The sequence below is a fragment of the Sus scrofa genome, chromosome 15, assembly GCF_054392235.1.
Source record: "Sus scrofa isolate SSC_HxYL_T2T_F1_AM1 chromosome 15, Sscrofa_HxYL_maternal_Yorkshire_Landrace_v2.0, whole genome shotgun sequence".
Taxonomy (NCBI): domain Eukaryota; kingdom Metazoa; phylum Chordata; class Mammalia; order Artiodactyla; family Suidae; genus Sus; species Sus scrofa.
This window is the reverse complement of record NC_139397.1, coordinates 109,264,662-109,291,483: the sequence shown is the minus strand read 5'-3', so window position 1 is coordinate 109,291,483 and position 26,822 is coordinate 109,264,662. Positions and strand designations below refer to the sequence as shown.

At 39.9% G+C, this 26,822-nt stretch overlaps 1 protein-coding gene across 2 annotated transcripts in view; it reads left to right on the top strand.

Annotated features, from left to right (window-relative positions):
• Nucleotides 1–26,822, top strand: part of HIBCH (3-hydroxyisobutyryl-CoA hydrolase) — a 143,873-nt gene that overhangs the window by 8,353 nt on the left and 108,698 nt on the right. Inside the window, exons 2-5 of one of the 2 annotated variants that reach the window (XM_084999209.1) lie at nt 16–58; nt 10,378–10,518; nt 11,937–12,021; nt 25,789–25,869. In XM_084999209.1, the coding sequence (XP_084855335.1) occupies nt 16–58; nt 10,378–10,518; nt 11,937–12,021; nt 25,789–25,869 (350 nt within the window). Of the gene's footprint in view, nt 1–15; nt 59–3,194; nt 10,519–11,936; nt 12,022–25,788; nt 25,870–26,822 lie in introns of both variants that reach the window. The other variant, XM_084999210.1, reaches the window with a different exon arrangement.

Below are 26,822 nucleotides of genomic sequence, written 5' to 3'. Positions count from 1 at the left end.
CTACATCTGTTTCAGGTTTAATTCATCCAAAAGGACTAATACCATACTGCAGCATTTGGTAAGTTTGGACTGTGTTTTGCTGGTGTTATTAGATTGTGATGTGTAACTTAAAATGTCATTGTTAGGGAAGTTGAGAAGAACTGGGAGATTTCATTGTCCTAAGTACACTGTGGTTTCAAATTTTATAGTGTCAAGACTTGATGTATATAATTTGCGTAGGGATATGGATAAGAGGATGATGGATCTCCAAGTCAGAATGCCTGGATTTAAGTAGTGGGTCCATTACTTAATCTGGGCAGATTACTTGGTTTCTCTCAGCCTCCTTTTTGACATGTGTACAGTGGGGATAATAGCACCCTTTAGAGTGCTTCGAATAATATTTCACTAAAAAATCTAGCATAGTGCTTGGCATATAATAATCATATGTTAGCTACCATCGTACTAATAGTACCCTTCGTGGTAAGGAAGAAAATTTTTTTTTGTCTTTTTTTTGAGGGCCTCACTCACTGCATGTGGAGGTTCCCAGGCTAGGGGTCTAATCAGAGCTGTAGCTGCCTGCCTACACCACAGCCACAGCAACGCCAGATCCAAGCCTATGCCAGAGCCACAGCAATGCGGGATCCGAGCTGCGTCTGTGACCTACACCACAGCTCACGGCAACACTGGATCCTTAACTCACTGAGCGAGGCCAGGGATTGAACCTGCAACCTCATGGTTCCTAGTCAGATATGTTTCTGCTGCGCCACAATGGGAACTCCCAGAAATAATTTTTTATTCATTTTTGTGTATCTCTGCTATAGACGGAATGAGTCCTCCAGAATTCATATTTTGAAATCTAATCCCCAGTGGGTTGGTATTTGCAGGTGGGGCCTTTAAGAGGTGCTTAGGTCAGGAAGGTGGAGTGCTCATGAATGAGATCAGTGTCTTTATAAGAGACACTGGAGAGCTCCCTCACCTGTTCTATTTTTGAGGAAGGACACAGTGAGAAGATAGCCAGTGATGAACCAGGAAATGGGACTTCACCAGACACTAAATCTGCAGGTATCTTGTTTACCCTTACTGCCTCACTTCCAGAATTATGAGAGTTAAATGTTGTATAAGCCAGCCAGTCTATGGTATTTTTCTTACAGCAGTCTGAACAGACTAAGACACCCTTATACAACCTGACAAGTACCTTGCACATAAAAATGGCAAGTCACTCCGATATAGCACTTATGGTATGCCAGGTGCTCCTCTCAGTACTGATAGGTATTAGCTCAGTAGATTCTCATTGTAACTATTGCAGAGTGTTTCTCTTTAGCTCAGCCTAAGCAGATATGGGCACATGAAAACTGGAATATCTTACATTTATTTATTTATTTATTATATATATTTTTTGTCTTTTTGCCATTTCTTTGGGCCGCTCCCGCGGCATATGGAGGTTCCCAGGCTAGGGGTCGAATCGGAGCTGCAGCCACTGGCCTACGCCAGAGCCACAGCAACGCGGGATCTGAGCCGCATCTGCAACCTACACCACAGCTCACGGCAACGTGGGATTGTTAACCCACTGAGCAAGGGCAGGGACCAAACCTGCAACCTCATGGTTCCTAGTCGGATTCGTCAACCACTGCTCCACGACAGGAACTCCCCCCTTATTTGTTTTAATCAGCTGATATACGTGAGGGTTGAGGATTTTCCTGGAAAAATAATTTAGAACAATATTAGTGGTTTTATGTAGACATGCACTGACGTAGAATAAAGGGACATGACAGTCCAGATCACGTGGGGGCTGTGTGACCTGGAGCATAAACTAATTGAGGAAAGGAAGATAAATTGTATTTTCATCAGAGCCTGAGTAGTTCCAGGTCCCATCGTTGGCTTTTTTCATGTACTTCCAAGGTAGAGAGCCTGTATCCCAAGCAGTCATTCTGTGACCTCTAAGAGAGCTAATGGAACAAGAGCCCTTTTTACTTCCTAGTAGGGTGATGGAAATACTCCATTGATGGCAATACTGTAGGCAGAATTATGAGAAATGGACAGGACTAACTTGTGATAGTGATGTGACATTCCTTTTGCCCCTTCAAAGATACCAGATGGACCTGAAACTAGAAAGGAGGCCAAGGCTCTGCATTTCTGCAGATGGATTTGTCTGGCTAATGCCAGCTGGCGGGACCTGTTCATGAAGTCTCATTTGTATTCATAGGTGGATTTGAACATACTTTTACAACAAAAATATTCATGGGGAAGTTTTTTTTTTCTTTCTCCATAATGTTCTATTTAAAACTTTTATACAGCATTTAATTTAACATGGAAAAACTCACTTTTCCCACACAAAAATTTTTTTAATGGCCACACCTGTGGCATATGGACGTTCCCAGGCTAGGGGTCAAATCAGAGCTGCAGCAGAGGCCCGCACCACAGCCATGGCACCACTGGATCCAAGCCACATTTGTGCCTATGCTGAAGCTAGTGGCAACGCTGGATCCTTAGCCCACTGAGCGAGGCCAGGGATTGAACCCACATCCTCATGGTCACTACTTTGGGTTCTTAACCTGTTGAGCCATAACAGGAATTCCTTCCCCCATAATTTCGACCTGGACGTGGATAAAAATTTTTTCTTTCAGGAAATAGTTCTTTTCACTGTGAAGATATACTGGCTAGACTTCATGAACTGATACTTGCACATGTCATTTTTCATGACAGCATCATTTTCACATTCTGTTTGTCCAGATAATCTAGAGTCAGGATCAATCAATTTATAATCCATGTGCTTTGAACAGACATACATTAAGGGCTTGCTTTGTGTATGCAATGAATTCAACTAAGCACTTTGAGGTATTATTATGAAAAAGATAATTTCTGACCTAAGAAGTGAATACTTTAATGAAAGATATAAAAATATGTACTAATAATGTTTGGTGCAAAGGCCAGATAAATTAGAGGTGTGAACAAAGATGGGATAGATTGATGTTGACTTTATAACCGGTGGTAGCTTATTTATTTGATCTGGGCTTTGAAACAGGATTAGGGTTTCAACAGGTAGATATGAGAAGTAGTGGGAGTTCATCGAGTAACACTAAACATTAACAGTAAACAACTGTTTTATAAATGCAGAAAATGAAGCTCTGAGAGTAAGTTATCTGAGAGTACAGTAGTGAGTGGCAAAACTGTTTGCATCCATTAACTTTTTGTGCTACACAATATGCTTATTCCAGGTGGCCAGAGCTGAGATGGGAGAATGGAGGTTACACTCAGGGTTTTCTGAGAATCCATTGTAAGGAGTGCTGTGCAATGGTTGGTCCAGAGAGTTTACCTGGGATCATGTGCGGAGAGACTTGAAGGCCGTGACAAGCAACTTGGATGTTTTTGAAGTTAATTGCAAGTCATGGAACATTTCTGAATGCGAGTAACAAGATTAGAATTGTGCTATGTAGCAGAATTTCTCTGATGGCAATATGAAGGACAGATCATCTGGTAGAGACTCCGGCAACATGCCAAAAAGGAAAATGATAATAAGTGCTGTATTGCTAGGGTAATGAGAATAGAAACTAATGGATAGATTTAATCACTTTAGAAATAGTTTCTCTGGTATTTGGCAGCTGCGGCAAATTGTTGGTAGAGAGGGAAGGAGAACAGTAGGAAATCAAATTTAATACCAACATTTTGAGCTTGATGGAGAAAATGGTGATGCCTTTACTGGATACAGGGAATAGAAGTGGAGGGACAGCTTTCTTAGAAATTTCTGGGTAAATTTGGTTTTTAGTGAGGTGAGTTTAGGGTGCCATGTAGGTCCTCCTCTAATTGTAGCAGGCATTGGGCCTGGGCCTCTGGAAAAGTAAAGGTACAGATGCAGGTTTGAGTCAGCTGCTTAGAAGTAATAACTGAAGATGGGAAATAAATGATATTCCAGAAAGTGAAAGAAGAGAGCCAGCCAAGGACAGTTAGATTCTTTTATCTATTACCATGTGGAGGAATTTACTTACCCAGTTTGAAGTCAGGAAGGCTTGAGTGAAGCTTGAGTAATCAGCATTTATTTAATGTTTTTCGATGCTACAAATTGTGCTTGTGTTTTGGTGTTGTATTTATATTATAATGACCTAAATTTAATGGCATTCTTCAATATTGGCTGGAAATTGATGGCATGTCAAAATAAATCAAGTTCTCCAAAAGGTAGGGTATATCCTGGGTATGTCTTTGAGTTGCAGCTTAGTTAAGTGGCAGTGGATGTTATATATAGTGAAAAGCATGTGCTTTAGACTGGGATTTGGGTATCCACAGCATGAAGCTTATCCTAGGCTTGTGTTACAGCAGGACTGCATCAGTAGAATGATGGATTATTCATTCAGCTTATTAAACATTTTGAGGATACCTGCTCTGTCAGGCACTGGATTTTCCTCAAGGGAAAGCCTTACTTTTTTCAATGTTTATGAAATCTCTACTGTCTTTTCTAAAACATGACCTGCAAAAGACAAGTCTCAAGAGATAGATATTCCATAAAGAAAAAAAGTTCCTTAATCAAGTAAGAAATATACTGCTTGTTGTATTTTAAAAGTTTGCATTGTGTATTTTCATATTAAAGACGAAAGTCTTAGAGGAATGACGCTTTATATTGGTTTAAGTTTTTACCAAAGTTATTTGACCAAAGGCCATTTTCTCCTTCCTCATAGCAGCAGGAGACATCTTTTTTGCACACTTTGGGAAATGCTGCTACTGTGGATTTGCCAGAATAGTTCCATGTTTGAGCAGAGTAGATATTCTAAGCTGTGTGTGTCTCGGGGATTTTATTTTGGCAGACTTCATGCGTTCAGCACAGGGCTGTGTGTTGCTGGTATACATTTGAGCAAGTTTCCTTCACATTGCTCCATTGAGTGGATGTTCTACCCCTTCTGCTCTTCCCCACCGCCAGCTTTTGGTTGTATAAGTTCTTTTCTAACGCTAGTCTCTGTCATCTCCCTAATATGATAAATTTCTCTTCATGGAAACTTTTTCTAGGTTTTAGCTAAAAACCTAGACATTTTTGGAAAAGATTTTTTTAATGCAGAATTAATTTTTTTAAACATATATGTAAGTGACACTAATACTGGAGACCTCATCTTTTTCCTTTCTGCCCTTTCGCATGAATGCTTTTTAAATTAATGTACCAGTAGTTGTTTTCAGGTGTTGAGAAGGCCCCAAATTTTTCATTTATTCATTTACATCATCCTAGTGGCATTTAATAGCAGATTCTGTTTACAAAGTGTGATTCTCTGTAAATGTCCTGCAAAAATACTTGGCCTATGTGCTGGAAAGTCCATGCTTAAAGATATTCCTTCATCATTGTAAAAGCAAAAATTAGAAATCACCCAGTGCTTATCAGTAGGGGACTGATTAAATTGATATCTAAGAATGAACAGCTGTTAAAAATACTGGGTAGCGGAGTCCTCTTGCGGCTCAGTGGATTAAGGATCCAGCATTGTCGCTGGAGGAGCTTGGGTCGCTGCTGTGGTGCAGGTTTGATCCCTGGCCTGGGAACTTCCACACGCCATGGGTGTGGCCGGAAAAAAAAAAAAAAAGGTAGCATGAGTGTGCAGTTGCAAAATCCATACTGGCAAATTTTTTTTTTTTTCTACAACAAATTATAAAGAAAAAAAGGATGGAGGGAGGAGCTGTGGATTTTAAAAAAGACTTGAAAGATATATCCACTTTAAAAAAATGGACAGATGATGTTGATGGATGTGCACTTTGTATTTATCATAAAACCTACTTGATGCTTTTGAAGGGAGAGAGAGGGCTAAGATTGGGATGGAACAAGTGGAAGGCTTTTGGGTTGGCCAGACAACACTGGGTCTGGTATGTGATTTTACTCCAGTAACAAGTTGGTAGTTAGCCTGTTGCTATTCTTTGGGTGCTGACAGAAGGTGTGAAATTTTTATTTAGAGACAAAGAACTTCGTTATTAGTGACCCAGTGAGCAGCATTGAGCTTCATGTTTGCATTGGTTCCCCTTCTCCCCAGGTCCCACAGGGGTGACAGGAGGTCCAGATGAATGTGTTCCTGTGCAGTGGGTTGCATTGCGGGACAGCAATACTGAATTCAGGGACCCTGCCAGTTCGTAGCATGCTGTAAGCAAGCCTGCCTTCCATCCCAGAAGGAGACAGTACCTTTTCCTCAAAGTTTCTCACAGTAAACACAATGCTGAAAAATGACCCAGGAGAACAGTCAGGCCCTTGGATTCATGACATACACAGCAATAAAGTGCAAGGGAAACCTCAGGACCTGAGGTGGATGGCTTCTCCCAACAGCCAGATTTTGAGTCAGATCACTGCAGCTGTAATTAGTTAAGATGAGGTTATACTGGAGGAGGAATTATTGGAATAATTCAATGTGACTTGTCTTTATATAAAGGGAAAACTTGGAGACGCATATGCACAGAGAATCCATGTGAGTACTGGAGTTATGCTGTGACAAGCCAAGGAATTTCCGAATCTAGGAGAGAGGCTGGGAATAGATCCTTGCCTAGAGCCTTTGGAGGGAATGTGGTCCTGCTCCCTTGATCTCAGACTTATAGCCTTCAGATCTGAGACAATGGATTTCTGTTTAAGCCACTTAGTTTGTGCTACTTGGTCACAACAACCCTAGCAAAGGAATACAGTTACCATGGTACATTTGTCAAAATTAAGAACATTGATATATTAGTATTAACTTTAGACTTTATTTGGATTTCACCAGTTTTTCCCTGAATTTTCTGCTCCAGAGTCCAGTCCAGGATACCACATTGCCTTTCTTTGTTGTGTCTTCTTGTTCTCTTCCGTCTGTGACAGTTGATTACTCTTCCCTTATTTTTCGTGACCTTGACAGTTTAGAGGAATAATGGCCAGGTGTTCTGTAGAATAGCCTCTAATATGAGCTTCTGTCTTTTTTTTTTTTCCTTGTTTTGTCTTGTTTTCTTTTTAGGGCCACACCTGTGACATATGGAAGTTCCTAGGCTAGGAGTTGAATTGGAGCTGCGGCTGCAGGCCTTTGCCACAACAGTGTGGGATCCAAGCTGTATCTGTGACCTGTGCCTTTAATCCAGTATCGTAGGGCAGGGTTCATTCTAGCTTTCTCTTCTTGTTTGTCTGTTGCTGTTCTGATAAGTGAGGGCCTGGCTCTCACCAATTCCCCTTGGTTACTTGTTTAACCTTAGTGTACATGCAGAGCAGTTCCATAATTCCTAACCCCCCTCCAGCCCTGCAAAACAAATATAGTAACTAGAGCACAGTGTTGATGTACAGTTCTTTTTGTATATTTCTGTATAGTTTCCAGTCAAATGACTGGTTTCTTTTTTTTTTTTTTTTTTGTCTTTTGTCTTTTTTTTTTTTTTTTTTTTTTTTTGTTGTTGTTGCTATTTCTTGGGCCGCTCCCGCGACATATGGAGGTTCCCAGGCTAGGGGTTGAATCGGAGCTGTAGCCACCGGCCTACGCCAGAGCCACAGCAACGCGGGATCCGAGCCGTGTCTGCAACCTACACCACAGCTCACGGCAACGCCGGATCGTTAACCCACTGAGCAAGGGGCAGGGACCGAACCTGCAACCTCATGGTTCCTAGTCGGATTCGTTAACCACTGCGCCACGACGGGAACTCCAAATGACTGGTTTCTAAGGTTACTTAGGTCAGTTTTCCTGCCACTATCACTGTGATCACTTCATTGTGGTTAGGTCATGCATGTGTGGTTTGTCACAGTCTGCATTCCATATTGGAATCCCTGATACTCAGGCTGATTTTTTTTTTTAATAATATAGCTTGTATACATTCAAGTTTATTCTTTGTACATTTCTTTGTGTTTTGACAGATGCATAAGTCACGCATCTGCCACCCAAAGTCCATACAGAGCGGCCTCATCACCTAAAACTTCTCCAGTGTTTTCCCTTTTGTAGTCAGTCACTTCTCCTATTCCCAGTCATTGACCTGTGATTTTATTTCTGCACAATGTCATAATGAATGGAATCATGCAACATATAAGCTGTTGGTGACTTTCACTAGCCAGAATGCATTTAAGTTTCATATATATTATTGCATGAATTGAGAACTTGGTTCTCATTATCTCTGAAGAGTATTCCATTGTTTGGATGTACCGCAGTTTATTTATCCATTTCCCTGTTGAAGAGTATCTTGGTTGCCTCCAGGTTTTAGCCATTATGGACAGAACTGCTAAACCTGTTTGTGTACAGGCTTTTGTGTAAACATAAGTTTTCTTCAGTTCACTTGGCTAAATATCTAGGGGTGTGATAGCTGGGTTGTATGCTAAGTCTATGTGTAACTTTATGAGTTTGCCGAATCATCTTCCAAAGTGACTCTGCAGTTTTGTAATTCCACCAACAGTGAATGAGCATGTTGGCAGCATGTTATTGTCTCTTTTTGAATTTTAGCCTTTTAATATTGTATAATGGGATCTCATTGTGGTTTTAATTTGCATTTTCCTAGTAAGAAATGATGTTGAACATTTCATATGTGTATGTATATATATGTGTGTGTGTGGTGTTCCCTACTCCCCATTTTCCTCAAAGATCCTCAGATTTTTTTTTTTGTGCCCATTTTAATATTGGATTGTTTTCTTACTGAGTTTTAAGAGTTAAAAAAAGTCTGAGTATAATTTTACAGTCAGCCCTCTACAACTGAGGTTCCTTCTCCACTCCTATGAATTCAGCCAGCTGAGGATCACATAGTACTGTAGTATTTATGATTGAAAAACGCTTGTAAGTGGACTGGCGCAGTTCAAACCAGTGTTGTTCAAAGGCCAACTGTATATTTTGGACACAAATTCTTTATTAGTATGTGATATGCAAGTATTTTCCTCTAATTTCTGGCTTGTCTTTTCATTCTCTGAACAGTATCTTTGGCAGAGCTGCAATTTTTAATTTGATGAAATTTAGTTTATCTGTATTTTCTTTTGACCCGTAGCCTACTAGCCTGGGAACTTCCATATGCCACAGGTGCAGCCCTAAAAAAAAAAAAAGTATAGAGAGAAATGAAAGTTTATTAATAATTGCATGTAATAAATTTGTGTAATATGAAAATTCTTATCTGTAGTACTTGAAAAATTAAGAATGATGTAGGGGTCTGAAAAGTGCGGCTTTTTTAGTCTGTAATCTGACTTATCATACGAGTAAGGGTTTAATCAAGGAATTAAAGCCACAATGATTAGTGAAAGGGAGTAGGCTGTGCGACACTTGCTTCACTCACCATAGTGTGTGAGGCCCTAAGAACTTGTGTATAGGCAAGTTCTTCACAGTCGTGTGAGTCGTAATCTGTCATTTTATAATCTGGCCTTAAGCTACTTATTCTGCCTAATTTCCCATCACTGATTTCCTCATTCAGGCTTCATTCCACTCATGTTTAACATCTCAATATTTCTAGACACTCATTGTTCATGTTTTAGGACGTGGTCCTCTCCAGGAGTCTCACCCCTATTTTTCTTGGCATACATCATGGCCCAGCTCAAACATTACCTTTTCTTCCGCAACTTGTTGGTGGCTACTATGGTCAGAATTATTTGCCCTCGCTATTCGTCTTTGATTGCAAGTACCCAATATATTGCTTGATATACAGTAATAAAGATTAAGAGTGTTTTGTAGTCCAAGAAATTCTAGGACTGGATTCTATTTTTTTTTTTTTTTAAGGGCCATACCTGTGACCTATTGACGTTCCCAGGCTGGGGGTTGAATTGGAGATGCAGCTGCTGGCCCACACTACAGCCACAGCAGCGCCAGATCCGAGCCGTGCCTGCAACCTATGCCGTAGCTCATGGCAATGCTGGATGCGTAACCCACTGAGCAAAGCCACGGGTCAAACCTGCATCCTCATGGGTACTGTCAGGTTTGTAACCTGCTGAGCTGCAATTGCAACTTTCTGGATTCTATTTTCTTTTATTTTTTTGTCGTTTTGGGGTCACACCTGCGCATATGGAGGTTTCCAGGCTAGGGGTCCAATTGGAGCTATAGCTGCCAGCCTACGCCACAGCTATAGCAACGCAGGATCTGAGTCATGTCTGCGATCTACACCACAGCTCATGGCAACGCCAGATCCTTAACCCACTGAGGGAGGCCAGGGATCAAACCCTTGTCTTCATGGATGCTATTCGGGTTCATTGAGTGCTGAGCCACTACAGGAACTCCTGGATTCTATTTTAAATCATTTGACTAAGTTCATTCAGAGATAAAAATAAAGAGATTTAATAAGTATGTATAATTTTCCTTGGAATTGTCTGTCTACAGAGTCTAAGTAACTTTAGAAACCTTTGTTAGGTGTACCTAGTTATCTATTCAATTAGTTACCCCTAGCATTGTGTGTAAGGTCTTGCATGTAATGTATTCGTTTTGATGTAGGCTTGTGACAAAAATGTAATGAATTTTATCCTAAAGTTATTCTTCATTTACACAGACAATGTCTAAGCACACGGATGCAGCAGCAGAAGTCCTATTGGAGAGAAAAGGTTGTGCAGGAGTGATAACACTAAACAGACCAAAGTTCCTAAATGCACTGAATCTGAGTATGATTCGGCAAATCTACCCACAGCTAAAGGTTTGTAATTTTAAAATCATATGGGTCCTTTAAAAAATACATAGAACATTTCTGGTATTTTCTCCCATAGCATCCTGAACTGTCTGGGATCAGTGCCCAGGCTCTGGCCCTTCTTGTGTCCTCAGTGCTTTCTCTAGTGGTTATCCTGGAGCACCCCTAGTGATGGGGAGCCCATTGCCCCATGAAACAACCCTTTCCACTTTTACATAGCTCCAGGTTTCTTCCTTGTTTTTCCAACCTTTCAACCAGTGGTACTGGTTCTGTCTCTTGAGTCATGCGTGTACACTTCTAGTCTGCTTCCACATGACAGCTCCTTTATTTGAAGATGATTGTTTTTGAACTGTCTGGCCAACCTTTTCTTGGAGAAGGCCATAAGCTTTTCTAAGTGAACTGTATAGGGCAATAAAGTCAGACTACCTGTGTATGAAACTTGGGTTTCTATTTATTAACTGTGTAGGCTGGGAATGTTAATCTCTCTGTGTTTCACTATCCTCAGCTGTGAAGTGGGGATGGTATTATTACACAGAGTTGTTGTGAAGATGAAGTGAAATAGTACCTAATACAGTTGGCCACATAGGGATTAAAGACTGGTGCTCCCCTGGTCACCCATTTGTTAATTCTTCACTTAATGATTCTCTTTTCCATCCTATGTTGTCTGTTTGGGAGACCTCAGTACTTCAGTGTGAGACAGAGAAATAAGCCAAGAGTTCCAGATTAAAGTGGAAGAAAGTAGAGCTTCCATGTTAGAATACCATATTTCTGTTAATGTAATCCAGTATTAACCTTTTGGACAACCACATATATCCAGCTATACCTCTTCCTTGTCCATTTATATTTTTATTCTCAAGTGTAGAATTAATAGAGCCCCTCTTAATTTTTTGTCTCTGGCTAACATTTTATTTGATCCTTTTTTTCTGGTCTTTTCAATTTCCATTGCCTCTTGATTGTTTATTAGCTTACTTATTAGCTGTCCTTACCAACCCCACATCACTTCCACATTTGATCAGTAGAAGTGTTTTCACTGTTACTTAAAATTTTTTTAGACAGAGACTGAATCACCACAGTAGAAAGGATTCTACTCTGTTTATTTACGATCTTTGAGTTGATTTGTTCACCAGATTTATAAGCTTATGTAACATAATATTATTAAGCCCATATTTTTTCACCTTGGTCTCAAAGTTGTCATGGCAAGAATGTCAGTTGTCATCATCAAATTTGGATCACTCTTCTAGAAACTGTTGGAATAGCCTCTAATTTATGTTGGAAAAGAAAATGAAGTTGGGATCCATTCTTCTGGATGTGCTTTATAAGTTTTATGCTTTGTATATATCCATATATATCTCTTTATACACATGTGTATATGGACATATCTTTAATGACTTTGTATTTGTAATATACCATTTTTTACATTTGGATAGAAGTGGGAACAAGATCCAGAAACATTCCTGATCATCATGAAGGGAGCTGGTGAAAAGGCTTTCTGTGCTGGGGGTGATATCAGAGGTAAAAACGTTTTCCTTCTTGCCTAAATGCTTTTTTCCCCTATAGAACTAATAAGTATTAGAAAAGTTTTGCAGTACTTTGTAATTTGCTTTACTTTTTACAATTTTTATTGTTATGAAGAATGTATTGACATTTGTGGAGTTCTCTTCTGGCGCAGGGGGTTAAGAATCTAGTGTCGTCACTGTAGTGGCTGGGGTTACTGCTGTGGCATGGGTTTTATCCCTGGCCTGGGAGCTTCCACATGCTTTGGGGGTGGCCCCCCAGTGAAAGAGAGAGTGTATTCTCTACATATTCTTCATGTAGTTAACTTAGAAAAAGGGAAAATTTAGAGGCTTACCTTTTATAGTTAATAGAAAAATGAAGAGAATAGCATATTGTTTTATATTTTACCTACATATATAAGCCCTTCAGATATATTGTTTCTTTCCCTGAATCATCCTGAATGGAATGTCCAGTTATGGCACGTGAGTCCACTTTTTATTTTAGAATAGTTGGTATTAAATAGTAAAGTTTGTCACAGAGGCCTGACAGTCTGGCTATTTTGAGTGACTTGCTATTCTCCAATTATGACATTCTTTCACATATTTCCATGACTTTGTGCTTTCTGTTGTTCATGATCCTAAAGCAAGAATGCAGTTAATTATGTTATTTATCCTATTATGTTATTAGTGTTTTTTTGTGTTTAAACAAACATTCTGAGATAAAAAGATGAATCTTTCTAATTGTTTAGGTCAGTCTATTGACATTTAATTATTAAACCCAAGGACAAAAGAGAGAAGAAAGTTATTACCACTTGTTGTCAGTATTTTGTATTTACTGCAAACTGTTTTCACATTTTGAGTTTTATTTGTTATGGAATTGATAGGTTCCTAAGATAGTTTTTTTCTATGTGTTTTATTTTTTATATTGGTTTGTTTTTTATATTGTGTTAAGGTGATAATATTTGGGTTGATCTTTTTACCAAATTTATTAAGTCTTATGTAAGCCATTACATTTGAAATAGGAAGAAATGAGCTTGATTCAGGACATAATTTCAACTACCTGTTAAATTTAAAGTAACTGAGTCTTAAAATTTCACTTTAAAATACTCAGTTGCTTAGACTAACATGGTAACTGAATTGTTTCTGAATTTTATCTTTTGCTCCCAAATTATGCTTTTTTTTTTTTTTTTTTTAGGGTTATACCAGTGGCATATGAAAGTTCCGAGGCTAGGGGTTGAATTGGAGCTGCAGCTGCTGGCCTACACCGCAGCCACAGCAAAGCAGGATCCGAGCCCCATCTGTGACCTACACCACAGCTCATGGCAACGCTGGGTCCTTAACCCACTGGGTGAGGACAGGGATCGAACCCGAGTCCTCATGGATCCTTGTCTGGTTCGTTACCACTTAGCCACAATGGGAACTCCACAACTTAAACATTTTTAAAACATTACTTTTCAGCCTGGAATTAAACTTTCCTCTAGAGTTGTGCCTTTGCTCTTGTCAGTTTACAAATGGGCAGAGCCTTATGTATTGATTTTGACTTGTTCTGACTGTGAGCTATTTTTGCATATAGGCCTAACTTTATATTGATGTTTGGAAATTCAGTTAGAAATTCTAGAATTATATTCTCATTGACATGTATAAAGAGATGAATTTCAATTCCAGGAAATTTAGTTTCTTTAAAAATCATGAAGTGATTTTTATTTTTAAAGTGGGCACTCTGAAAAACATTTTTTAAGTGGTATTATTAAACATCATTTAATTTATATGGAATTATTGATTAGAATAAGATTAGAAAGAAATCGCAGAAGATTTCTGAGGTAAAGAGCTTTATTCCACAGGCCATATATTATACGCCTTTCCTTTTAGAATTGGTAAGAAATACTAAAAGACAATAGATAATTAGGAGTTCCCATTGTGGCACAGTGGAAACGAATCTGACTAGTGTCTGTGAGGATGTGGGTTCTATCCCTGGCCTCACTCGGTGGGTTGAGGATCCGGCATTGCTGTGAACTGTGGTGTAGTTCGTAGATGCGGCTCAGATCCCATGTTGCTGTGGCTGTGGTGTAGGCCAGCAGCTGTAGCTCTGATTAGTACCCTAGTCTGGGAACTTCTGTATGCCATGGGTGCTGCCCTGAAAAGCGCGCGTGCGCGCGCGCGCACACACACACGCGCACACACACACACACACACACACACACACACACAAAAGACAATAGATAATGATTTCAGGGCTTTTATCAGTGAAACCTCAGAATGACAAAACTGGATATCAAACTTTTTTTAAAAACGAGGAAAATAAGTATTTTTATTTTAATTTTTAATTTTTTATAATTATTACTTTTTCCATTATAGCTAGTTTATGGTGTTCTGTCAATTTTCTACTGTATAGCAAGGTGATCCAGTTACACATACATGCATACATTCTTTTTTGTCACATTGTCATGCTCCATCGTAAGTGACTAGACATAGTTTGCAGTGCTATACAGCAGGAATCTCATTGCTTATCCATTCCAAAGGCAATACTTTGCATATGTTAACCCCAAATTCCCAATCTATTCTATTTCCTCCCCCTCGGGAACATATTTGATTGGAACATTTTGAAGGAAGCTTTATCAGAGTTGTGGAGTTAGTCTAAAAATCTATTAGTGAACCACAATTTTTATATAACTCTTTCCCATAAAAGAAGAAATCATGTGTTTAATTTGTATTTTAGTAGGTAGTTCTCATAGTACTTAAAGATAAGAAAAGCATATGAGCTTGCAGAATATGGAAGAGAGATTTGATAGTTTTGACATTGACTGAAATAGGAGTAAAGATGTGAACTCTGGATAATAGGAAATTGCAATAGAAATGAAACCATTTGATAGTATTTATTATTGAGATATTTACTGAGCACGTGCTTAAGCCAGGCATTCCTATGCTATAGCAGTATCTTTGGGAAGTTATATTTCCATTGATATTAATAAATAAAGATATTACTATCTCATATATGTCCCTAGCCTCACCTTTTACCATTCTCCTTTAATCTTGTAAAACTACTTATTTCTTGATTTTATTGTTTCTTGCCTGTGTGCCTTTGGAGGTAACTCCTTCTCTACTCAGAATCGTTCTCTGTCATTTTCTAGGAAATCCTTACCTATTCATATTTGACTCTGATTTTTCTCTTCTGGGAAGCTGTATTTTAATTACACCTCTCTTGTTCCCATTCCCATAGCTCTCCAGCCTCAGAGCAGGCATAATGCAAGGAGTGTATGTTGGTAGTCTGTCTTACTAGTCTGAACTCCAGGGCAGCTGTCTTCTATTGCTACCTTATAATTTACAGCACCTAAAACAGTATGCCTGGTAGATGCTCAACAAATGTTCCCTAGTGAAGTGAGTGTCAGGAGTGTTTTAACTAGATTAAATATATAGGATTCTGTAGGACTCTGTGTGTATGCGTACACACACCTGTGCATATATTTCTTTTTTGTTTTTTATTACTCAGTGAATTTTATTAAATTTATGGTTGTACAGTGATCATCACAACCCAATTTTATAGCATTTCCATCCCAAACCCTCAGCACATCCCCCTACCCCCCAGCCTGTCTCATTTGGAAACCGTAAGTTTTTCAAAGTCTGTGAGTCAGCATCTGTTCTGCAAAGAAGTTCATAGTGTCCTTTTTTTAGATTCCACATGTAAGTAATAGCATATAATGACGTCTCATTGTCTGACTGACATCACTTGTCATGATAATTTCTAGGTCCATCCATGTTGTGCTGCAAATGCTGTTTGTTCTTTCCTTTTAATGGCTGAGTAATATTCCGTTGTGTATATGTACCACATCTTCTTGATCCACTCCTCTGTCGATGTTGTTTCCATGCCTTGGCTATTGTATATAGTGCTGCAATGCACATTGGAGTACATGTAACTTTTTTGGGTCATGATTTTCTCTGGATAGATGCCCAGGAGTGAGATTGCTGGATCAAGTGGTAATTCTATTTTTAGTTTTCTGAGGCATCTCCATACTGTTTTCCACAGTGGTTCCACCAATTTACATGTCCACTAACAGTGTAATAGGGTTCCCTTTTCTCCACGCCTTCTCCAGCACTTCTTGTTTGTAGACTTTTTGATGATGTCCATTCTGGCTGATGTAAGGTGGTATTTCATAGTGGTTTTGATTTGCATTTCTCTAATGATGAGTGATATTGAACATCTTTCTTATATTTTTGGCATCTGTATGTCTTCTTTGGAGAATTGTTTCTTTAGATCTGCCCATTTTGAAATTTTTTTTTTGTTTTTTTTAATTTATTTTATTTTATTTATTTATTTATTTATTTTTCCCTTTTTTTCTAATAATTTTTTTTATTTTCCCACTGTACAGCAAGGGGGTCAGGTTATCCTTACATGTATACATTACAATTACATTTTTCCCCCCACCCTTTCTTCTGTTGCAACATGAGAATCTAGACATAGTTCTCAATGCTATTCAGCAGGATCTCCTTGAAAATCTATTCTAAGTTGTGTCTGATAAGCCCAAGCTCCCGATCGCCTCCCACTCCCTCCCCCTCCCATTAGGCAGCCACAAGTCTCTTCTCCAAGTCCATGATTTTCTTTTCTGAAGAGATGTTCATTTGTGCTGGATATTAGATTCCAGTTATAAGTGATATCATATGGTATTTGTCTTTGTCTTTCTGGCTCATTTCACTCAGGATGAGATTCTCTAGTTCCATCCATGTTGCTGCAAATGGCATTATGTCATTCTTTTTTATGGCTGAGTAGTATTCCATTGTGTATATATAATACCACTTCCGAATCCAATCATCTGTCGATGGACATTTGGGTTGTTTCCATGTCCTGGCTATTGTGAATAGGGCTGCAATGAAAATGCGGGTGCATGTGTCTCTTTTCAGTAGAGTTTTGTCCGGATAGATGCCCAAGAGTGGGATTGCGGGGTCATATGGAAGTTCTATGTATAGATTTCTAAGGTATCTCCAAACTGTTCTCCATAGTGGCTGTACCAGTTTACATTCCCACCAACAGTGCAGGAGGGTTCCCTTTTCTCCACAGCCCCTCCAGCACTTGTTATTTGTGGACTTATTAATGATGGCCATTCTGACTGGTGTGAGGTGATATCTCATGGTAGTTTTGATTTGCATTTCTCTGACAATCAGCGATGTTGAGCATTTTTTCATGTGTTTGTTGGCCATCTGTATATCTTCCTTGGAGAAATGTCTATTCAGGTCTTTTGCCCATTTTTCCATTGCTTGATTGGTTTTTTTGCTCTTGGGTTGTATAAGTTGTTTATATATTCTAGAGATAAGCCCTTGTCAGTTGCATCATTTGAAACTATTTTCTCCCATTCTGTAAGTTGTCTTTTTGTTTTCTTTTTGGTTTCCTTTGCTGTGCAAAAGCTTTTCAGTTTGATGAGGTCCCATGGGTTTATTTTTGCTCTAATTTCTATTGCTTTGGGAGACTGACCTGAGAAAATATTCATGATGTTGATGTCAGAGAGTGTTTTGCCTATGTTTTCTTCTAGGAGTTTGATGGTGTCCTGTCATATATTTAAGTCTTTCAGCCATTTGGAGTTTATTTTTGTGCATGGTGTGAGGGTGTGTTCTAGCTTCATGGCTTTGCATGCAGCTGTCCAGGTTTCCCAGCAATGCTTGCTGAATAGACTTTCTTTTTCCCATTTTATGTTCTTGCCTCCCTTGTCAAAGATTAATTGACCATAGGTGTCAGGGTTTATTTCCGGGTTCTCTCTTCTGTTCCATTGGTCTGTCTGTCTGTTTTGGTACGAATACCACACTGTTTTGATGACTGTGGCTTTGTAGTATTTCTTGAAGTCTGGGAGAGTTATGCCTCCTGCTTGGTTTTTGTTTCTCAGGATTGCTTTGGTGATTCTGGGTCTTTTGTTGTTCCATATAAATGTTTGGATTGTTTGTTCTGGTTCTGTGAAAAATGTCATGGGTAATTGGATAGGGATTGCATTGAATCTGTAGATTGCTTTGGGTAGTATGGCCATGTTTACAATATTGATTTTCCCAATCCAGGAACATGGAATATCTTTCCATTTCTTTACATCTTCTTTGATTTCTTTGATTAAAGTTTTGTAGTTCTCGGCATATAGGTCCTTTACCTCCTTGGTCAGGTGTATTTCGAGGTATTTGATTTTGTGAGGTGCAATTTTAAAAGGTATCGTATTTTTGTATTCCTTTTCTAATGTTTCATTGCTGGTATACAGAAATGCAACTGACTTCTGAATGTTAATCTTATATCCTGCTACTTTGCTGAATTTATTAATCAGGTCAAGTAGTTTTGGGGTTGAGTCCTTAGGGTTTTCTATGTATAGTATCATGTCATCTGCATACAGTGACAGTTTGATCTCTTCTCTTCCTATATGGATGCCTTTTATTTCTTTTGTTTGTCTAATTGCTGTGGCTAGGACTTCCAAAACGATGTTGAAGAGCAGTGGTGAGAGTGGGCATCCCTGTCTTGTTCCAGATTTGAGTGAGAAGGCTTTCAGTTTTTCCCCATTGAGGATTATATTTGCTGTAGGTTTATCATAAATGGCTTTGATTATATTCAGGAATGTTCCCTCTATACCCACTTTGGCGAGGGTCTTGATCATGAATGGATGTTGAACTTTGTCAAAGCTTTTTCTGCGTCTATTGAGATGATCATATGAGTTTTGACTTTTTTTTTGTTCATGTGGTGTATCATGCTGATTGATTTGCGTATGTTGAACCATCCTTGTGAACCTGGGATGAACCCAACCTGGTCATGGTGTATAATTTTTTTGGTATGTTGTTGGATTCGGTTGGCTAAGATTTTGTTGAGAATTTTTGCATCTATATTCATCAATGATATTGGGCGATAGTTTTCTTTTTTGGTGGTATCTCTGCCTGGTTTTGGAATGAGGGTGATGGTGGCATCATAGAATGTCTTTGGGAGTCTTCCTTCTTCTTCAACCTTTTGAAAGAGTTTCAGGAGGATGGGCACCAATTCCTCTTTATATGTTTGATAAAATTCACCTGTGAAGCCATCTGGTCCTGGACTTTTATTTGTAGGGAGTGATTTTATGACCTCTTCAATTTCATTTCTAGTGATCGGTCTGTTCAGTTGGTCTGTTTCTACTTGATTCAGTTTTGGCAGGCTGTAAGATTCTAGAAAATTATCCATTTCTTCCAGATTGTCAAACTTGTTGCCATACAGTTGTTCATAGTATTCTCTTATGGTTTTTTGTATTTCTGCTGTATCCATTGTGATTTCTCCTTTTTCATTTATAATTTTGGTGATTTGGGTTCTTTCTCTCCTCTTTTTAGTGAGTCTGGCCAGGGCTTTGTCAATTTTGTTCACCTTTTCAAAGAACCAGCTCTTGGTTTTATTAATTTTCTCTATTGTTTTTTGAGTCTCTATTTTATTGATTTCTTCTTTGATCTTTATAATTTCCTTCCTTCTGCTGACTTTAGGACTTTTTTGTTCTTCTTTTTCTAATTCATTTAGGTGGAGGGTTAAGTTGTCCATTTGGGATCTTTCTTCTTTTTTGAGAAAGGCCTGTATTGCTATAAATTTCCCTCTGAGCACTGCTTTCACAGCATCCCATAGATTTTGAGAGGTTGTGTCTTCATTATCATTTGTTTCAAGGTAGTTTTAAATTTCCTTCTTGATTTCCTCATTGACCCATTGGTTTTTTAGTAGCATGTTGTTTAGTCTCCATGTAGTAGGTTTTTTCTCTTTCCTTTTCCCATGGTTGATTTTTAATTTCATGGCATTGTGGTCAGAGAAGATACTTGAGATAATTTCTATGCTCCTAAATTTATTGAGATTCGCTTTGTGTCCCAATATGTGGTCGCTTCTTGAGAATGTTCCATGAGCATTTGAGAAGAATGTGTATTCTGATTTTTTTGGATGTAGTGTCCTGAAGATATCAATGAAGTCTAACTTTTCTATTGTTTCCTTTAGGATCTCTGTTGCTTTATTGGTTTTCTGTCTAGAGGATCTGTCCATTGATGTGAGGATGGTATTAAGGTCTCCTACTATGATTGTATTCTCATCAATATCTCCCTTTATGTCTGTTAATATTTGTTGTAGGTATCTGGGTGCTCCTGTTTTTGGGGCATATATGTTGACAATAGTAACATCCTCTCCTTGGATGGATCCCTTAATCATTAAATAGTGTCCTTCTTTGTCTTTCTTTATGTCTTTTGTTTTAAAGTCTATTTTGTCTGATATGAGCGTTGCGACTCCTGCCTTTTCTGTCATGTCTATTGGCGTGAAATATTTTTCCCCACCCTTTCACTTTCAATCTATATGTATCTTTTGTCCTTAGGTGAGTTTTTGTAGGCAGCATATTGAAGGTTTTTGCCTTTTTATCCACTCAGCCACTCGGTGTCTTTTGATTGGGGCATTCAGTCCATTGACATTTAAGGTGATAATTGATAGATGATTATTTATTGCCATTTTAACCTTGAGTTCCAGTTGATTCTGTGGTTCTCCATTCTTCCTTTCTTTTTTTTTTTTTTGGTTGGATGGTCTCCTGTTATTATCTGCTTGAGTTTATTTATTTATTTTTTTTGTGGTTGCCCTGTTTTTTAAGTATGCTAACCCCTTCCCATAATTGTGCGTTTTAGCCTGATGGTCCTGTAAGTTCAAACGCTTCATTACTATATTAAAATTAAGAAGAGAAACATACAAACAAACAAAAAGCGTTATTTACTTCCTAACATCCCTTACCCACTTTTTATGGTTTTGATGACTTTTTAATTTTTTTCTTTTTAATTTTATTTTGTTTGAAGCATGTTCATGATTAAATCGTTATGCTGGCTTATTTGAGTGACTGCTCTCTGATTGTGGTTTCCTCAGTCCTAGTTCTTCCTCTTCTTCTTCTTCTTTTTTTCTTTTCTTTTTTCTTCCCTTTCCTTCCTTTCTTTTTGGTTTAGAGAAGCTCTTTCAATATTTCCTTTAACCTGGGTTTTGTGTTGCTGTATTCTTTAAGTTTTTGTTTGTTGGAAAAAATTTTTATTTCCCCTTCTATTTTAAATGATATTCTTGCTGGATAGAGTATTCTAGGTTGCATGTTTTTTCCTTTTAGCACTTTAAATATCTCTTGCCATTCCCTCCAGGCCTGTAGTGTTTCTGTAGAGAAATCCGCTGATATTCTTATGGGGGTTCCCTTGTAGGTAACATTCTGTTTTTCTCTTGCTGCCTTTAGGATCCTCTCTTTATCACTAACTTTTGCCATTTTTATTATGATGTGTCTTGGTGTGGGTCTGTTTGGGTTCAGTTTGTTTGGGGCCCTCTGTGCTTCTTGTATCTTGAACCCAGTATCTTTTAGATTTGGGAAGTTTCCATCGATAATTTCTTCAAATATATTTTCCATCCCTTTATCTTTTTCTACTCCTTCTGGAATTCCTATTATGCGTAGATTGGCCCGCTTTATATCATCCCATAGGTCTCTTATATTGCTTTCCAGTTTTTGATTTGGTTTTCTGTCTGTTGACCGGATTGAGTGATTTCCATTATTCTATCTTCCATATCACTGATTCGTTCTTCTGCATTATTCATTCTGGTTTTTACTGCCCCTAGTTCAGTTTACATCTCTGCAAATGAATGTTCTAGTTTTTCTTGGCTCCTCCTTATATTTTCTAGCTCCTTTCTGAGGGTATCTGCATTACTGTTCATATCTTCTCTTAATTCCTTCAGTATTTTCACTATTTCTCTTTTGAACTCCAGGTCCCTCAGACTGCAGAGATCTGTTTCATTGTTGACTGTTTTAGGTGAGTTCTCCTGTTGGTTTGACTGGGGGTGGTTTCTCAGCTTCTTCATCTTGCTTGTTGTTTTCTTTCTCCTGAGGGAGTTGTACTCTCTGTGATCGGGCAGTGTTTGCCTTGTCACTGCCATGGAATATTTCCTGAGGGCTGGTGTTGTTGGTCAATCTTTTTTGAGGCAGTGTGGCTTTTCTGGAGTGTTGATGGGGCTAACAGTGCTTCTTTGAAGCAAAGGAGGGCTTCCTGAGGGCAGACAGGACTGGGAGGTCCACACCACGATGGTAGCAGATTTCACTTGGTCATGCAGAGCTTGCTCTGGTGTTTTTAGGCTGTGGGGTTCTTGCAGGGGGTTGGCAGTGTTGGGCAGCTGTTCCTCAGGAGTGCAGCACCCCCTGGGGTCTGGAGCAGCTATCTGGGTCACTGAGAACCTAAGAAGCTCTTCCCTAGGGCAGCCCAACTCAGAAGGATGGCCTGAGAATGTAGGCGAATCTTTTCACAGTCTGGCCAAGCTTGTTGCAGCTTTTCTGGGCTGCAGGGACTCCTCCAGGGGGCTGGTCGTGCTGAGCAGCTATTCCATGGGAGTGGGGCACCCCTTGGGGGCTTGGGTGGCCAGCAGGGCCGCTGAAAACCCAAGAGGCTCCTCCCCAGGGCAGCCCGACTCAGAAAGACCGTCTGAGATCTTTTCCCAGCTCGACCAAGCTTGTTGCAGCTTTTCTGGGCTGCAGGGGTTCCTGCCTGGAGCTGGCAGTCCTATGCAGCTGGTCCACTAGGTCTCGGCACCCCCTGGGGGCTTGGGCGGGTAGCAGGGCCACTGGAAACCCAAGAGGCTCCTCCCTGGGGCAGCCCGACTCAGAAAAACCGTCCGAGAATTAGGCAGATCTATTCACGGCCTGGCTAGGCTTTTCCTAGCTTTTCTGGGCTGCAGGCCTTTTCTTGGGGGCTGGTGGTGTTTGGTGCTGCTGTGCGGAAGTATAGCCCCTCCAAAGGGCAAGCAGGCCTGTGCAGGGACAGCCCCTGTGGTGGTAGGCTTCAGGCAATTGTTGAGGCCAGCCCTCCCGGATGGCAGGCAGCCCCAGGTTCGGCGAGAACGTAGGGGGTGGCGGGGGCTGGGGGAGGGGATGCACTGGGAAGCACAGCTTTCAGCTAGCTAGCGGACCTGTAAGCTTGCTGTGGCGTGGGGTGTATTCTATGGGGACCTACCTCTTCTTCTCCCCCCTCCCCAGCGTGGGCGCAGACCAGGCTCTTCTCCCAGGTTCCCTCTGATGCGGCTTTCCACTTCCCCGCCCCTAGTGTATTGCTCCCTTCCTCTGTGACAGCTTTGTTTTCTAGTCTCCCAGGCAGTCTCTGCCCCATCAACTGGTTTCTAGACCTCCCAAGCAGTTTCCGCTCTGCCCCGCCCCCCCAGCCCGATCTCGGGGACTAACGTCTGGGGCCGAGGTCTTGGTGCCCAGCCCCCACCCAGGCGTCCCCCAGCCCTTTCTCAGGGACTAACCTTCGGAGGCGAGGTCTCGGTGCCCAGCCCCCACCCAGGCATCCCCTGGCCCTTTCTCGGGACTATCCTTCGGAGGCGAGGTCTCGGTGCCCAGCCCCCACCCAGGCGTCCCCCGGCCCTTTCTCGGGGACTAACCTTCGGAGGCGAGGTCTTGGTGCCCAGCCCCCACCCAGGCGTCTCAATTTTTGGTGACTGTGCCCGTAGTTCAGATGGTCCGTTGGGTTCTTGATCGGCTTTTCCGTACTCCAACTTACTGCTACAGTCTTCTCTGCATCTGGAGATTCCTCCAGTTCGTTTGATCTTTCCCCCGAGTAGGTGACTTTCCAGGGTGTGGGATCCCTTTTTCCTCCGCAGTTCCCTTTCGGGAGCACCCACCCCACTCGGATTCACCTTCTCTCACTCTCCTCTTTTCTCCCGTTCTGCCCAGTAATGTCACGAACTTCTTGCCGTTATTGGGGTTTAGGTTCCTCTGCCAGCGATTGGTTGCTGTTCTGTGCGAGTCATTTATTCTGTAGATGTGCTTTTTTTCTTGTGTTTGTGGGAGAGGGCGAGCATGTCCCCCTACTCCTCCGCCGTCTTGTCCTCTCTCCTACTGTTTTTTGTTTTAGTATTGAACTGCAGAAGTTGTTTATAAATTTTGGAGATAAATCCCTTGTCAGTCGATTCATTTGCAAATATTTTCTCCCATTTTATGGGTTGTGTTTTTGGTTTGTTTAGGGTTTCTTTTGCTGTGCAGAAACTTTTAAGTTTAATTAAGTCCCATTTGTTTATTTTTGTTTTTATTTTATTTTATTTTTTCAAATCCCACCCCAAGTAATTTTTGAAAACTATTCATTTGGGAAGGGATGAGTTTTTCCCCCCTGTAAATTTTCTATAACAGTCAGGGCCATTCCATTGAAGGTGCTTAAGGGATTTCTTTTTTTTTTTTTTTGTCTTTTTTTTTTTGGCATTTCTTGGGCTGCTCCCGCGGCATATGGAGGTTCCCAGGCTAGGGGTCTAATTGGAGCTGTAGCCACCAGCCTACGCCAGAGGCACAGCAACGCAGGATCCGAGCCGTGTCTGCCACCTACATCACAGCTCACAGCAACGCCGGATCGTTAACCCACTGAGCAAGGGCAGGAATCGAACTCGCCACCTCATGGTTCCTAGTTGGATTCGTTAACCACTGCGCCACGACGGGAACTCCTATTTTTGTTTTTATTGTTATTACTCTAGGAGGTGGATCTGAAAAGATACTGCTATGGTTTATGTTGGAGAGTGTTTGGCCTATGTTTTCCTCTAAGAGTTTTATAGTATCCAGTCTTATATCTTGGTCTTTAATCCATTTGGAGTTTATGTTTGTGTAGGGTGTTAGGAAGTGTTCTAATTTCATTCTTTTCCATGTGGCTGTCCAGTTTTCCCAGCACCACTTATTGAACGGGCTGTCTTTTCTCCATTGTATATTCTTGCCTCCTTTGTTGGCTGTAGGTGCATGGGTTTAATTCTGAGCTTTCTATCCTGTTCCACATCACATCAAAAGGAATAAAATATTTAGGAATAAACCTACCTAAAGAGACAAAAGACCTATACCCTAAAAACTATTAAGACGTTAATGAAAGAAATCAAGGATGACACAAACAGATGAAAAGACATACCATGCTCTTGGATTTGAAGAATCAGTATTACCAAAATGACTATACTACCCAAGGCAATCCACAGATTTAATGCAATCCCTATCAAATTCCCAAGGACATTTTTCACAGACTTTGAACAAAGTATTTTAAACTTTGGAAGCACAAAAGACCCAGAATAGCCAAAGACATCCTGAGAAAGAAAAATGGAGCTGGAGGAATCAGGCTCCCTGACTTCAGACTATACTACAAAGCTGCAGTCTTCAAAATGTATGGTACCCACATATATTTCTTTGTATGTGTATAATGTACTTTGAATTAAGATGTGTATCCAGCCAGTGTTTGTTAAGGTTCTACAGAAAATAGTCAAAAGAAAATGCGTTTTGTAGCAATACATGATTTCTAATGTAAGGATAACACTTTGTGAGAGGTTTTGATTAAGAATTTTTGCCTTAATTTTTTTTTGTTGTTGTTGTTTGTTTGTTTGTTTTGCCATTTCTTGGGCCACTCCTGCAGTATATGGAGGTTCCCAGGCTAGGAGTTGAATCGGAGCTGTAGCCGCCAGCCTACACCACAGCCACAGCAATGCGGGATCCGAGCTGTGTCTGCAACGTACACCACAGCTCATGGCAATGCCAGATCCTTAACCCACTGAGCAAGGGCAGGGATCGATCCCGCAACCTAATGGTTCCTAGGCAGGTTCGTTAATCACTGAGCCACGATGGGAACTCCTGCCTTGAAGTTTTGACTGGACTCTGGATCTGGGGCTAACCATAATGTGTCTGTGGCATGGGCAACTTCAGAACCTTCTAGAACCTTCTGGTACGGATTGATAATCACAGTATTTTAAATTTATTCTATTTGGCTGTATTTACTGGAAAACACTTTTTGTGTGTGTGGATTTATGATCTTTTTTTTCTTTTTTTTCTTGTAGTGATCTCAGAAAATACAAAGACAAACCCAAAGATGGTTCAAGATTTTTTCAGAGAGGAGTATATGCTGAACAATGCCATTGGTATGTGTGCTCTGCTGAGAGTTTTGAAAGTAGAATCAAGACATAAGCTGCACAACATGAGTTGTTAAAATGTAATCAACAGACACTCTTATTTAATTGTTTATATACTTTGTGTTAGGAATAAACTTGATTAAACTAGCATGACTTCTTAATTCCCAGACAATCCATACTTTATTATTAAATAGGCTATCCTTAACCACTATTTGCCATACAGTCAATATGGAAACATGAACTCTGATCATATGGCTAGCTTTCTTGGAAAACAAAAAAAACTGAGTCCCAGTTTTCACTATAAAATGAAGTATCATTTCCTAATTCTTGAGGAACCCTGGGATGAAATTTCTTTTTTTTTCTTTTTTCTTTCTTTCTTTTTTTTTTTAATCTTTTTAGGGCTGCACCCATGGTGTATGGAAGTTCCCAGGCTAGGGTCAAATGAGAGCTGTAGTTGCCGGCCTACACCACAGGTACAGCAGCTTGGGATCTGCACTGCCTCTGTGACCTACACCATAGCTTATGCAAGGCCGGATCCTTAACCCACTGAGTGAGGCCAGGGATCGAACCCAAGTCCTTATGGATACTAGTCAGGTTTGTTACCGCTGAGCCATGACAGGAACTGAAATTTCTTTATAGTCAGTGTTCGAGATTTCATTGTAAGTGAAACAGTAGTTACATTTAGCAAGCATGTGTTTCAAGTGTTAAATTACAGGGAATAATATAATAAATACTTGTGTACTCAGCTCAGAATAAATAGACATCTATATTTTATTTTTGTTTGATGTTTTAAAATTTATTTATATTTCATTTTATTTTAAAATATTTTTTCCACTGTAGTTGGCTTATAGTGTTCTGTCAATTTTTCTATGTATAGCAAAGTGACCCAGTCATACATATATATGTACATATATATATATATATATATTCTTTTTCTCACATTATCCTCCCTCATCTCCATC